Source organism: Merops nubicus, unplaced genomic scaffold (assembly GCF_000691845.1).
Source record: "Merops nubicus isolate BGI_N331 unplaced genomic scaffold, ASM69184v1 scaffold11105, whole genome shotgun sequence".
Lineage (NCBI taxonomy): Eukaryota > Metazoa > Chordata > Aves > Coraciiformes > Meropidae > Merops > Merops nubicus.
In genome coordinates, this window is record NW_008610319.1 from 22,835 (window position 1) to 38,425 (window position 15,591).

At 40.3% G+C, this 15,591-nt stretch overlaps 1 protein-coding gene across 1 annotated transcript in view; it reads left to right on the forward strand.

Annotated features, from left to right (window-relative positions):
• ACO1 (aconitase 1, soluble) overlaps positions 1–12,732 on the forward strand; it is a 24,914-nt gene extending 12,182 nt beyond the window's left edge. Inside the window, exons 9-20 of the mRNA XM_008940875.1 lie at positions 66–182; positions 1,453–1,612; positions 4,434–4,569; positions 5,164–5,248; positions 5,519–5,675; positions 6,215–6,339; positions 7,120–7,224; positions 7,808–7,950; positions 9,441–9,588; positions 10,007–10,129; positions 11,128–11,313; positions 12,553–12,732. Coding sequence (XP_008939123.1) covers positions 66–182; positions 1,453–1,612; positions 4,434–4,569; positions 5,164–5,248; positions 5,519–5,675; positions 6,215–6,339; positions 7,120–7,224; positions 7,808–7,950; positions 9,441–9,588; positions 10,007–10,129; positions 11,128–11,313; positions 12,553–12,666 — 1,599 coding nt within the window. The 3' untranslated portion in view covers positions 12,667–12,732. The remainder of the gene's footprint in view (positions 1–65; positions 183–1,452; positions 1,613–4,433; positions 4,570–5,163; positions 5,249–5,518; positions 5,676–6,214; positions 6,340–7,119; positions 7,225–7,807; positions 7,951–9,440; positions 9,589–10,006; positions 10,130–11,127; positions 11,314–12,552) is intronic.
• Positions 12,733–15,591: the final 2,859 nt, after the last annotated feature.

Sequence of the window (15,591 nt, forward strand, 5' to 3'; positions counted from 1 at the left end):
GTATCTTCACTGGCTTCAACTTGTCAAGCACTGCTGAGTTGCTCTGTGTTCCTTTTACTGAACAGGTTGTTGAGTTGGATCTCCATACTGTTGTGCCTTGCTGCAGCGGACCAAAAAGACCTCAGGACAAAGTTGCTGTGTCAGATATGAAGAAGGACTTTGAGACTTGTCTGGGAGCCAAGGTAGGGACTAGGAACATTTGGGCATTGAATCTGACATGTTTCTAGAAGTTGTCTGGTGTTCAGGAACTACGTACTGGAGTTAACTTGTGTGTTTTTTGTTTGTCTCTTGAAAGTAAATGAGGATATTTGAATGCAGTTTAGAAGATTACATCAGCAGTGGGTTGTTTAACTTACAGATGATGCTTTTCTCACATGAAGCTGTTCATGTCCTGTTGAAGTAGTAGTTCTTTATGATTTTAGGTCAGTCTTAGGCTTAATATGGTTTCAACATATCCTAGGGGTTTCTGAACTAGCTACGATGGATGTTTTTAGTAAAGTGGATCAAGAAGCTACTGCACTGAGCTCTGTGCTAAGTACCAAGTGTTTCAGCTTTCCAGGCAGGTTTTGCCCTGAGCTCCACAGTGTAGTTTTGCATTCTGTACTGAATCTGTTGATACGGTCAGAACTGTGTGTGTCTCGGTGACTCTTGGATGTTGGTAAAGACAGGAAAAAAAAAAAACGACTTATCTCTACATCATCCAGTCAAAAATGGTCATTGAAAGAAGAACAAGATTTTAATTTGAGTAAATATGCCCAGACACTTAAGTTTCCAATATCAGTTTTCATCCTTATCTGATACAGTAAACGGCTTTGTTAAAGGCAGTACAGAACTCTGGTGGTATAAAGCAAGAAACCTAAACTACAGCAGTTCCTAATAATTCTTGTTTTGCTGTGTTCCAGACTACATTAAGTTACCTTCTCCTTTCACATCTCTGACTATGATTTTTCATGGTGTGAGCAATGCCTTCTTGCTCTTTGGTTTTCTTCAAATCACAGGCTTTTGCTTCTCAAGTTAGCTTTAAGTTAGTTAGTTAGTATAAGTTTTACCTGTTTCATCTTAATGGCCTAAAAATTTTATGTGTTGTGGCTAAAATCTCAGCACTAGATTGTGTAGCAAGACAATATGTGGTCAGGAATCTGGAGCATATGGGAGCAAGAAGCACCTCAGCAATCTGAAGAAGGGTATATTCATGCAGGAAGAAAACACAGATCTTGCTGCAGAGGCTGCCTCTTTTACCAGTGAGCAGAGAATAGGATGGACCCCATAAAAATAATTTTTGCCTCTTTGACCGACCAGAGATGCAAGCCTGCACCACCAGACCTAAAATACAAGCATGGATATGACTGACAGATACTTCTTCATGAAATGGAACTCCCAGCCCATACTAATTTCTGGTCAAAATTTTTATATTAACCACATCCTTTTAATTCTTACTTTCTTCTCTTACAGCAAGGATTCAAGGGATTCCAGATTGCCCCAGACCGACACAACAGCATAGTCAAATTTAATTTTGAGGGCCGTGACTTCGAGCTTGCTCATGGTTCAGTAGTCATTGCTGCCATTACGAGCTGTACAAACACCAGTAACCCCTCAGTTATGCTGGGAGCAGGTAAGTTTGTTTGCATAATGTGCCGTGGTTCCTCTGTGGCTGTGTCTCCTAAAGACAAATACAGCACTGGTGTAATTCTACATACACAGTGCTTGGTTTTGCCATTTGGAATGCTAAACCTGAGCTTAGCTCCTAAGGGTAGTAGAAGGAATTCTGGAAATGGTAGCTAGAAACACTTGTTGAAGAAAATTGTATTTTTCCTATACTCTCTACAGGGCAGGCTAGAACTGAATTAACCAGCACCTCTGACACACTCTGATCATATGCACAGAAGCTGTTATATAGAGCTGAGAAGAGGCTATCAAAAATCAGAGCCACAAGAAGAGGGACAGCAAAGAGTGGTCTATAGGTTTAAATCTGCTGGTGCTCTGGTCTGGAAGCAGAGTACAAAACACACAATTAGCTAGAGGTGTATTGAATTGTTACAGCATGTGGGTAGGTGGTGAACAGAGGAGGAGAGTTGTGTTCTCTGGGATTGCCATCTTTCAGGGCCTTCTCACTTACACTTTAACTGTATCCAAGAAGTGGATAGAGGTGGACTTCCCGTCTCCCCCATTTCCTTGCATATCACCATTCAAATACTACAAAACATTTAGTCTGAGTTGATAGTGTTAAATTTCCAGTCAGGAGGCTGTTCTTTTTTCGGCTGATTAGTCTGGGCACAAAATTTCTCATTCCAGATGTGTGGTTCTGGCAGCAAAACACTCACATTTGTATACATTCTTCATGAAGAGAGCCAGCTCGAAGGGTTCAGTCTATGCTAGCTCAGTTCATCTCTCTTTCCCATGTGCTTGACTACATGCTCACATGTTTCTCTCTCTCCTCTGCAAACGTACGCATAGATGTTATCTGTCACTGAAGGATCATCACTGCATTAGGGCTTCCTAGTCTGTCAGACTGCTTGTAGGATGCAGGCTTATTTTCTGCAAAGGTTGGAAGAGCTGTGGGCAATGCAAAGTCCCCTGCACCAGAAAGGATTACTTACTGGTTGAAGTCATGTAATTGTCTCCTTTGTACCTCTGTGACTCTGGGAAAATCTTGACTTGTGGACAGCCTCTGACAACAATCACTTTGATTTTAGTCTGTCAGTGTGATATTTATTATCTGTGCTTGGGTTAGCATCTTTCTTGGGGTACTCTGCCAGCAGCTCACTCCTTTCCCAGGCACAAAAGTTCTTTTAATTCCTATCAACAGGGACAAAGTCCATCATAAACCAAGATGTAGGGTGGAAAGGGAAGCAAAGGAGAGACCTGCTCTATTTTTTGCCTTTTTGAGAGGAACAGAATCAAACAAAGTCTCATAAATCACTTGCCTTTGACAGGACAACCGCATCAACATACTTCTTTCTTCAGGTCCATCCTGATCATGATCACACAAGTAGCGCTGTATTTCTTCCAAGAATCAAGAAGTGGGATTCTTTCAGGATGACTACTTTTTCTCTGTCCTATTTCCTTAGTTCTGTGTGGATTTACTTCTCAGTTGTGCCAAGTGTTTAGGATATAGTTTCCTCAAGTGTTTGGCTTCCAGGCTAATAGTGTGCATTTTTTACCTTCTCTGTGGCAGTTGGGATGCTGACCTTTCAGCCTGCTTGGCTTAACAGCTCTATGTATTTGAAGTGTAGAGTGCTCTGCAGATAAGAGTAAAGTTGGTACTTTTAATGCACAGCAGCCTGAAGAACGTAGACCTAAGAATCTCAGCGTATGCTCTCAGGTTTAGCGAGTACCCTTACCTTTGCTGCCTTCTGTACAGCACCACTTAACACTTTTACCTCAACAAGAAGGGAAAAAGTAATTCTGACAGTTTCCAGTACAGTATAGTGTTGAGAACCTTTGAGATACCCACAAGAAATGCAATAATGTGACTGAGTAGTGTTTGAAATGAAAGTTCCCACAGTAAGTAACGAAGCTAAAAGAAATCCAAAATAAGAATAATTGTTTCAAAGTACATATCCTGTGCACTAGATGTTGTGCAGGGGCTATGTGTCTGCAGGAATAGTGAGTGTATGCTGTAATAGCCTTTGCAATCTAATCTGGCTATGGGATGGAACACCCCACTGGTGAATCCTGGGGTCAGTTATCCTGCCCGCTCCTCCCTGCAGGTGGGGTGTGCTCTCTGCCCCCCTCTGTGTGGGATCCAAGCTCAGCAGTGGCCTTGGTCTGCACACCAATCCCTGGCAGTAACTCTAAACATGAAGTCTTATCACTGCTGCAGCCAGATAGTTTATGAAAACACTGCTAACTCAGACAGAGCAGTTAATTAGAGGAACTTCAGCTAAAAAGTAAAATCACAGAGCAGAACCAGCTCTATTTACCCCAAAACAGGACAAGTGATAAAGCAATACTCCTGCAACAAGGAAGTAGCCTGTTTGTGACAAGGGCTGGAATTGGTGTTCTCATAGACATCTGCTTCTGAGGGCAGCATGTCATATGCTGGCAGTTATTTCAACACTGGGTCACTTGACCACCACAAGTGGGAAGTTAACAGTTCTGCATTGCATCTTTTGTGAGACATTTGTTTTATAGATACTGTTCTGAGTTTTGAATGTCTATGTGCTGCCCTGGTATGAGTGCATCTTACTGAATACCACTTCCAGGAACTTCCTCGTGGAGCAGAAACTGCAGATTGGATCTGCAGTACAACAGAGCACTTGAGCTCTTGCTGGCTATTCTGGATTAGTGCTGATGGCTCACTGTATCATTTCACTGGTGGAAATGGAGCCTTTTCTGTTTGCCGGTTGTTTAGCAGTAGTTCTGTTCACCTTTCAATACACCAAACTGTCCCACTTCCAGGAAAAACTGCAACTGTCGTTTACATTTTTCAGGGTTGCTTGCTAAGAAAGCTGTTGAAGCTGGTTTGACAGTGAAGCCATACATTAAAACTAGCCTGTCCCCAGGAAGCGGGGTTGTCACTTATTACCTGAGGGAGAGTGGAGTTATGAGTTACCTTTCTCAACTAGGGTAAGAGTGTATTTCTTACTGTTGTCTTATGGCTGCTTAACTAAAAGCATTGACAACAAGCAATGCAATAGAATAACTATGTCTCTGTACAGCTTAAAAAGTATGGTGGGTACCCAGTGGCATGATCCTGCATGAGTTAATGCATGGCTGTTGCGCTGGCCAACTTTGTGCCAGTGAGGGAGAAGGCCTGTTGCCTGCTGTAGCTTCCTGAAGACTTATGTTCTTCAGCAGGCAAATGTCTTATTTTTCAAGACTAATGGTTTAAAAATAGCGTAAATGACACTGTGTTGTTCTTCTTGCTAGATAACACATCTCCCAGATGTTCGTTCTGTGTGCACAGTCTCTGCAATGGTAAAAACTGATCGTTCTCAAAAATGTTGGTTTTGGCAGCAATTCATTTGCTAAATGGTGTATCTTCTGAAAGTAACCCTATCCAGCTGCTAAGGGGTTAAACTTCTTGTCCCTGCTCACTGCAGGGGGGGTTGGAGTAGATGACTTTTAAAGGTCCCTTCCAACCAAAAAACCATCCTATGATTCTGTGATCTCACTCCAAGATAACTTTTTGTTCATTGATGGTTTTTGTGCTCTGTCTAGGTTTGATGTGGTGGGTTATGGCTGCATGACATGTATTGGCAATAGTGGACCCCTACCAGAGTCTGTTGTTGAGGCCATTACACAGGTATGCAGTTTTCTCTGTGCAGCTTGTTTAAGTAAACCTGTTCTGTTCTGTTTGGAGCTGTGTTACACTGTGCGCTAACTCTTCTCAGCTGTGTGCAAAGTTAATCTATATTCCCTTTTCTGTGGGAAGTGCTTTGGGGTTGTTTGGAAGGAAGCAGTTCTGTGGCTGCCCAGACATTGATGTTGCAGCACAGTGCAGCTCTGCAGACCCACTGGATGTGTGGAGTCTGCAAGCACCTTGGCTACCTTTGTCTCAAACTTTCTCTTCCAGGGAGACCTCGTAGCGGTGGGTGTGTTGTCTGGCAATAGGAATTTTGAAGGACGTGTCCATCCCAACACCCGTGCTAACTACCTAGCCTCCCCACCACTGGTAATAGCCTATGCAATTGCAGGCACTATCCGGATCGACTTTGAGAAAGAGCCTTTGGGTAAGACAGTGTCAGGATGCTTCTTTTCACAGCTTATAAGCTAAAATGGTTGGAATTAAGCTCCTCAGAAACATTGGTCCTAGGGAGATGCTTAAAATGACTGAGTGCCTCTGGAATATGAAGCATGCAGTTGTTAAGAGACAGCAACAAGGAGTCTGTATGATGGAGAAAGGGCCTCACCAGTATTCTGATTCCACAGGGACATCTTTTGGTTATATATGGGTGACATTCTCTCATAAGCAACCTGACTCAGTAGACCTTCTTTGTGTAGGTAGCTCAGCTGGACAGATCCTTTCCAACCTAAATTATTCCATTAATTATTCTGGAACACCATTGGAAGTCAGAAAAGAAGATGTATGTACAGGTGTCATGAGTTTTATGAGGCCCTCTATCTCTCAGACCCTTGTAGGTGAAGTAAAGTATGTCTTGTGAGTGTTGACAAGGTTAGAAGGAACACATAACTAAAGGACACCATGATAAACTTTTTCTTTCTCAATGGAAAATTTCTGCAACAAACTTAACAGTACAATTTTCTACAGGAATAAATGCTTCAGGGAAGAAGATTTTCCTGAAAGATATCTGGCCAACAAGAAATGAGATTCAGGCTGTTGAGCGTCAGTTTGTTATTCCTGGGATGTTCAAGGAGGTCTACCAAAAAATAGAGGTGAATTAATCCCCTGGGCAGTAGTTTGATCGATGTACTGATGCTATTCTGAATATGTTAAATAAGCCGGTCTTGATAATGAAATTAATATTTTCCTTCTATTACTGTTGCTCCTGTTCTGATAAGTATTCAAAGGAGAATTATTTTCAGTTGATTAGTTCTTAGAAACAGTCATCATGAATATTGCTCCTTAATGATTTTTTTAATGTAATATATAGATGATGTGTTCTAAGCAGTCATCCCAGGCTGATATTAGGAAGGGAGATAGTCTGGCTGAAATAAAATTCAATTGCATTACTTAGTAGCATTCACATCACAGAAAAAAATTGTACTTGATAAAGTCTTCCTGCAAGCCTGTCTTGGGTGTTGGAACGAAATATTCTTGAAGTTTGGAAGTTAGGAAAGCTTCTTAAGGTTGTTGATAAGTATACTTCAGAATGATAGTGTTAACTGTGTACATAATACTACAGGTTATTGTCAGAAAACTGGATGGGGAGCTCCTTTTTTGTAATAACGTGAGGGTTTTCCTAACTCTTTTAATAGAATCATTAAAAAAAAAAAAACCACAGAAAACCCCAACCATACAAAAAAAACCAATACCCAACTAACCAAACCAAACCAACGACCTCTAATGTATATTCTCATAAGAATTTCACAGAGTATTAAGAAATACGCAAGGCTTTTACTGAAGTCAGTTCTCTAATTTTACCTGGGTTCAGAAGTAGTTCTGTTTCTTCTGAAAACTTAGAAATCAGTGGGATGTTTCTCTGTGTTTTTCAGACAGTAAACAAATCTTGGAATGCCCTAGATGCTCCTTCAGATAAACTATACACTTGGAATCCCAAGTCAACTTACATCAAGTCCCCACCTTTCTTTGATGGTCTGGTACGTACACACTTTCCCTTTCCCACTGAGGCTGTGGTTCTCAAGTGTCAGAATTACACCACTGTATTCATTTTAATACAGAAGCATGAGCAGACCTGAAAATTGGAAGGATTCCTTGTCACTTCAGGGCTTTTGAAAACTCCCTTGTCCTTTTAAGCTCAAATAATTTTAAATAGTCACAAACCAAGTGTGGATGAAGGACAGGAAGTGAAACTTATGATTTTGCCTGCCTGCATCTTGCACCAAATAGTTCAGTCTTCAGATTGCTCTTTTAGTACCACTGAAAACAAAATGCAGATTTCAATTCATGCAGATGACTAGGAATCCTGTATTTTCATCTGCGTTCATGCATGTACCACAGGAAGCATCAAGCTTATTTTTTTTTCCTTGTCTCCTTTCTTCATGCATGAACTTGCTGGCAGACACCCTGGGCATCATGTTCTGTTCACGGGCATTAACATTTTTAACAGGGTTGTGGCTTTTTTTCTTTCTTCTGACTTGTATAAAAAGGGAGACTTTTGAAGAAGGTAAAGGAATCCTGTGCCATATTTTAATGATTCTGTTTGTATTTATGATGGTTTAGACTTTGGCTCTTCAGACCCCAAAAACAATAGAAGATGCTTATGTCTTGTTGAGTTTTGGGGATTCTGTGACAACTGACCACATATCTCCAGCTGGAAATATAGCAAGAAATAGTCCTGCAGCCCGTTATTTGACCAGCAGAGGGTAAGCACAATGTCTTGTTTTTCTTATAATTTGGGAAGAGGAAAGCAGCCACAGCTACTATACTATGTTGTGGGCACACATATCTGCCATCTGTTCACACACGCTTGTGTACTTTGATGGATGCCCACAGGATATATAAAAGAAGAAGGAAAAGTATTTCTTTCTCTGCTGTTCAGCAGCTCTCACCAAGCATAAGAACTTGCGTAAAGGGTGCACATCTGTTACTCTTGAGAGCTGAAGTCCTTTGTATGGAAAGAGGACAAGGTATCTTTCAGGCTAGTTTTTGCAGTAAGTCTATTCATAAATAAAGGTATCAGGATTTGTCTCCTTATCGCAGAAAATTGATCCTGGTCCCTAATGCCAAAAACTTGCTTTATACTCTCTTCTTCTAGCATGTGCAACTATTTCATAGATCTAGGCTATCAGGAGCTACAGGACACCCAGAACTTTTCTTTTCAATGCAGCTGGAAAACCTAGCAAAGCTTTTGTGGTTAGAGTCCGAGCTGTTGTAAGTTGTTGGTCTTTTTCTGTGGCCAGCCTGTCAGTTTAGTACTGTAGATGCAACATAAGGGTAGACTAGGACTTGCTGAGTTAGCGTAGTCAGCCTTCACAGACAGTATAATACTTTTATTGTCTTGTTTAGCACTTCTTAGAACTTCAGTGGTATTTTGAGGAACAGTACTGACATTATTAAAAAAAAAAAGTCACTAGGCCTAGTAATTCTAGAAATTAGAATTAGAAAAGGAAATCAATTAAAACAGTGTAATCTACTGAAAACTAACTACTTTGAACTCTTTGGCCCTCTGCTATCAGCAACTTCGAAATCTAAATAGTCCTACACATATTACAAAACAGATATTTTATGTCATAGCTGCTGTTTGGATGTAGCCCAATGCAAAGAGTTCAATTTTCTGTCACATTCCAGGGCATTTTTTGTTTGCTGGTCAGGCTAGAGTGTCCCTTCATTCCCATCTCTCTGTTTACAAATGAACTTTTTCTTCTGTAGTTCTAACTTGCAGCAGGGACTGCCTCTGCCTTTTAGATGTTCAGTGCAGTGGTGTCTCTACCTCTGCTCTAGATGCTATGTTAATGTAAATAACAAAGAGGATTTCCAGTTGCCAGCTAGAAAGAAGATATTTGTATTGCATCTTTTCACTTAACGTGAACCATATCCTTGCATAATTACCAGATGCTGTTTTGTAAGGCAAGAGATGAGAATACTGTGGAAGCTGCTTTCTGTGGCCAAGCTATAGGAAGACTTCCATTTTTTAGTTTTCTTTTTTTCTTTAAAAGAAATGTAGTTTAGTTTTAGTTTTCTTTTTTCTTTTCTTGAAGTATCAGCTAACTGCATGCTACTGCTGTGATGGAAACTATATACATACCTGCCTCAGAAACACCAGTTCATTACTTTCTTTTTTTAAAGCACAGAGTGCTTCAGTTGAAAAAGAGCAATTTTAGCTTGTTTGTTTGGGTTTTTTTTCCCTTAATAGCTTGACTCCTCGGGAGTTCAATTCTTATGGCTCCCGCAGAGGGAACGATGCTGTCATGGCCAGAGGAACGTTTGCAAACATCCGCTTGGTGAACAAATTTATTGATAAACAAGGACCTCAGACTATCCATTTCCCTTCTGGGGAAACTGTAAGTACACATGCTGCTCTAAACCGAGGCTCACTGGCAGAAGAGTGGATTAGTACTGGCTTTCCTTCTTACAGCTTAGGTCCTTTACTTAAGTGCCTTTAAGTAACACTAATGAGGGGACAGGAGCCTGTATTGACCTAGGGAAGCAGATCGCACTTATCTACACAACATGGTGCTGCCAGGTGTATCAGTGGAAACTGTAAGCACTGTAGAAGCAGGAGGGAAGGTGGTGGTTTGTGCAGGGAGCGAGATCAGGCCATAAGCCACAAAGCACTGTATAGTTAATATCCTTAAAGTGCTTCTTGATGGAAAGTGTGGGCTTCAGCTGTTTATGTGGGGACCCCTTTTTTCCTTGTTTCCCTGGATCTGTGCTTCCACACCCAAAAGCTGCATAAAGTGTTTGGCATTTTCATTCCAGCTGGATGTGTTTGATGCTGCAGAAAGATACAAGCAGGCTGGCCATCCTCTGATTGTGCTGGCTGGGAAGGAATATGGTGCAGGAAGTTCCAGAGACTGGGCAGCTAAAGGACCATTCCTCTTGGTGAGTGACTACGGTAAACTAGGAGGAGGAGAGTACTCAAAAGTGCATTCATTTGTCAGGAAGACTAGCTTATGACCACATCCTGGGTAGCTCATTCTCACATTTGGCAGCAAGAGCTATTCTGAAATCTCAGATGCCTCCCAAGAGTCGCAATAGAATTGCAAAAGCTGTTTAAATATTAATAGATCCTGTTAAGATTGGAAGCCTTTACTGAGCTAGAAATCCACAAGGCTACACTAAAAAGACCAGTTTCTTTGTTTCTGCTTCCCATAACTCAGTAAACTTTGTGTCCATTTCCAGCTGCCTCCTTCAGGTCACTTAGCAAGAAGATAGAAAGTGTCAGAGAAAAGTCTTATCAGTCAAATTGAAATTTTGCCTGCCTTCACTATGCAGATTGCAGGGATGCTTAGCAGTGTTGTTACAGGAGCCTAATAGAAATCCACATACGGTGAATTATCTGTTTTGCTCTTTGTCTGTCTTGTCCTACACTGTTTACCATGTGAACTCTTGATTCAAGCTTTCTTGGTGTGGAATCTATGAAGGCAATAGCGTGTGTATTATTAAAGTTTTAGGAGAGTTGGTGTTTAAGATAATGTTTCTTTTGTGTTTTTTTTTCTTCCAATGGTGATTTTTTTTTTTTTTTTGTCGTAACTGTATTAACATGTGAAAACTTAGAAATTAATTAAACTTGAATTACAGTGTAGAAAGGCAAGTGGATTAGCAACAGTTACAGAAATGACTAGTGCTTTACGTGATGTATTAAAGTAGTATGCAGGATTCCTGAAAAAACTTTGTAATTTTTTGACAGAGTTTTTAAAAAGGCGTTTGAAAGTTAATATATAATTAACTCATCTTGGACAGTCTGCTGTCGTGCTGACTGTTCCAGTATCTGGTAAATGAAATGGAGGAAACCACAAGGTGTACCAGTTACCTTCCTGTAAGCACAGAAGGACTGTCCTCAGCCAAGAAGATAACTGTACCTGTTGTGTATTTCTCAGGGTGTCAAGGCTGTGCTTGCTGAGAGCTATGAGAGAATTCATCGAAGCAACCTTGTAGGGATGGGAGTGATTCCTCTGCAGTATTTACCTGGAGAAGATGCAGGGACTTTAGGACTCACCGGACGGGAGCGTTACACGATTATCATTCCTGAAAAACTAAAACCACAGATGAACATCCAGATTAAGGTATGAGACACCTAAAGGATGCATTTTCTGAATCACTGGAATTTCACTCAAAATAACTGTCTCTTCAAACAATGTACTTTCATATGGCAGTAAACTTCTCTCACTTGAAGAAGGGAGAAGAATTCAGGTGGTGAAGGGGATGGAAACAGTCATTCTCATTGGGGTTTGCTATGATGGGACATAAAAGCAGCAAGCCCAAACTGTTTTATTTAGCACACGGCACTCTTGTATTTTGGACCAGTCCTTCAAATGTCCACTATAAACTTTTCTGTCTCAGGTAAATATTGGAAGCACAATAGAAAATCAACTGTAAATAGTAAAGAGATTAAACATATCTTTTAAAATTAATTTAAAATTTAAATAATTAATTGGCAGCTGAACTGACAGAATATTGTATACTGCAATAAAATCTAATTAAACTTCAGGGTCTGTATCTGAAAGATTGCCTTTTGTCTAGCTTTGCCTCCAAACCCATGCCCTTGTTTAAAAAGTCATAGCATCTATGATAAAAATTTGGTTTATTCTTGACTAGAACATCTGTAAAACTGACTTACTTAACAGCATCAAAGTCTGCTTTTTTACTGTGGTTAGCAAAACTGTCTATTTATTGCATGTTAATCTAATGCAGGTGGTCTCCCTGGGTTAGTTTCTAACAATGTTCACATGTGCCTCATTGACTGCCCTGAAGTGGAGAAAGTGTAGATCCCAAAGAGCTGGTCACTTTATCAGTTACAGATGAACATTGTGCATTCATCTGGAAGTACCTGACTATGGAAGTCTTGAGTTAAAGACAGTGGTTTTATTCACATCATGCACTTGTCTTTGTGCTTTTCCCGATTCCAAAACACCAGGCCTGAAAGAAAGCTCGTGGAATACACGTAGGTGTTGCACCCAAGCCAGAAGAATGACACCAAGAGTTAGTATAATCTCTTGGAAGGATGTTCACCTTCCATGCCTCTAGGCTTATATCAGCAATAAATCTGAATGAGGCAGCAAATACAGTGCAAGGAGGAGACTCCATACTGTGCTTATTATGGTTTGTTTTAAACCACTTTCCTCTTAAGCAGCTGGCTGTAGTCTAGTGGGAAAAAAATACTAACGTCCAGTGTCTGTTCACTTCAGCTTTCTATCACAAGTTCTTAAGATGGCAAAACTATCATAATAGTCCTTATTCTACTATGATGTCATGTTACATGTGGAAGGCTCTGCTGCTTAAATGACTCTCTTTGACCCCAACAGCTGGATACTGGGAAAACCTTTCATGCCATCATGAGATTTGACACGGACGTGGAGCTCACTTACTTCCGTAACGGCGGCATTCTGAACTACATGATCCGTAAAATGGCATCCTAATCAAAAACATGAACCAAAAATGTCCAGGTACAAGCCTGCTTCTGGTGAGCACGGTGAAACGATGGTAATCATACATCTGAAAGCATGAACCATAAAGTGAACAGGTTTTTTTGTGGATTATACTAGAAGTCACAGTGCTGAATTATTCCATGTATCAGGAAACTGGACATGCTTGCCCAATTAAAGTAAACAGCATTTATTCTTTGTTTTGTATGGTGGTTGGCTTGAGTTAACTTAGAATACAGTGCAGAAGTCACTAAAATATTTTGGGGATCTGTGGAGCTGTTGAAGATCATATGCTGATTTCATGTATTTGGTCTATTTAGTTTGGCTCTGAAGTTAAGTTTTATGCTCATATCAGTGGTCCAGAAATTAACTGACAGTATATAAAAAAAATTTTATTCCTTCCTGATTACCTGACCTTGACTTATTTTCTTACTCAGTTGTCAAGAATCTGAATCTAACACTGAAATTAATTATTTAGCTGTTTATTAACTTCTAAAAATGTGAACTTTGTTGTTAAAAATCCAAGCCTTTGTAAAAAAGGTGGACCTATTGGGGATAATATTTCTAATGGATAAAATTAAATTTATTTTCAAGAAGTTTGGTTGTTGTTGTCATGTTGTCCTCAGTACTGAGATGCAGAGCAAAGCTTTGACTTTAAACTCTTATCATTGTCCCTGTAGGATTAGAGTCATACAAGTCTTGACTTCTGACATTTTATTTTTGTTTCTTTGGATAACCTACATGAGACAGGATGAATACAAATATTATGAGATACTGGCAGTCTTTTGTAACATACCAGAATACTGCTGTGATGTGCTTCCCTCTGTCCTGTGTCCTCAAGAAGAAACTCTACAATTTCAAGATCCAGCAGTAGGGCACTTAGCAACCAGTGATTACAATAATGCATTCACTGAAGTCAATGACTGCCCAGTCCACTATACCACATGAATCAAGTTGCATTGATAACAAATACCCTCCTACTCAAGACATAAACAAGGTTACAGTACTAGTTTGTATTCTTAACTGTATTTAGAGCAACTGGCACAACACATAGCATAGTGGAGAAATTCTTTCTAAATAGCCTTCTAATGTATTTCTAGTGCAGTCAGCTCTAGCTGTACCCGGAGAAAAACAATGACAATGGTTCTGAAAAAAGAGGCTTGAGAAAAAGGGTATAGTGATTCCACGGTACCTGCAACAGGCTGTTCTTGCTTGATTACAGCAAACAGAGGTCCTCTTGCAAACCCAGCAGAGGTCCATGAAGATGTTTCAGGGTCTGGAGTATCTCTCACATGAGTACAGGCTGAGAGAGCTGGGACTGTTTAGCCTGGAGAAGAGAGGGCTCTGGGACATCTCTGCTGTTTGTGTGTAAATATTTGAATGGAAAGCACAAAGAAGATGGACCCAGGCTCTTTTCAGTGGTGCTTAATGACAGGGCAAGAAGAAATGGGCACAAACCTTAAACATGGAAGGTTCCTTCTGAACATCAGCAAACACTTCTTCACAGTGAGGGTGACGGAGCACTGGCTGTAAAACATTGCCTGGAGAGGTGGTGGTGTCTCCATCCTTGCTGATGTACAGATGCTGTCTGGACATGGTCCTAGGCAAACTGCTGTAGGTGACAGATGACCTGTAGAGGTCCCTCCCAACCTCAGCCATTCTGTGATTCTGTGAAACCTCTTAACAGAGCTGCTAATATGGTCATAATCTTGAGCATTATTTGGTAATAAATATGTTTTCGGGTTCAATTAGAAAAAAAAAAAGGAGATATTCTGAAAGGCCAAGGAGAGTGCTGGTGTTCTTCCCCAACCTCCCATCTCCACTGTGTACTGAAGGTAGGCTTGTTACCCAGTTTTTGTTAATGTGTTACCACATCAATTATTGCAAAAAAAAACCGCAGATTTGTTTTAGTCTATAATCCTTGAGTTGAAACAACAGGAAAAGACTAGAACTCCTCTGATCCCTTAACTTCCCAGTAGTTACTAGTATAAGATGTGAATCTTAAGACTGGTTATTTTATGTGCCAAGAGTCCCAAACTAGATGGCCTGTTCACACAACAAACTGATTGTGATTTTCCACGTACTTACAACTTGAAAGTGCTAAGCCAGCCTTTTTCAAAATCTTTATTCCTAGTATTTTTGGAGGGGAGGCATTATCCAACCATAAATCATCTCTATCCATTTTTCTGTGTTTCATTTTTGGAAGCAGCTGTATAAGAACAGCAAAGGTACTAGATAACAGCTAAACAGAGAGTAGGACTGAGATTCAGGCTTCGTGCATTGTGCACACAGCTTCCACAGTAAAAGGCACAGACTGGTCTGGAACACGAAGTAGCACTTATAAAGTAGTTTTGCTTTTAATGACACGTAACACTTGAAAAGAACACCACAAGTCTCAGTAGGGTTCAGGTAGTTTAAAAAATGTTTGAACACAGGTTCTTGCTCAAGGTGGTTTGTTCAGAGTGCAGGAGTTTCAGACACATAATTCTTATACCTACATACCTTACTACACTATCAAATGCATTAGGTGGACTAAAAATACATTTGATCTTGGTTCCAGAAATACTGAAGTTTAAGCTCGTTGAACATACATAGAAGCAGTAAGTGCTTGTAAAGTGTACAAGTTGCCTGCATGGAAGTACAATCCAAACGGGAGTTACAACAAGATTTTGACTTACAGAAATGCTTGAAGTTGTGGCCTGTCACCTATAATTAGATGTTTTGTTTAGTCATTCAACTTGTTTTTTTCAGACCAGCTTCTTCATAGCAGCAAGGATTAAGATCTAGATGCTTAGGCACGTGTTTGGCCATGCTTACATTAGAACTTCTAGTGAAACAGTTAATGAGATAGTGATTTTTTTTTTTTTTTGAGTGCCCGTACTAAACTTTTTTTAACTAGCCAGATACTGATGAGTGGCC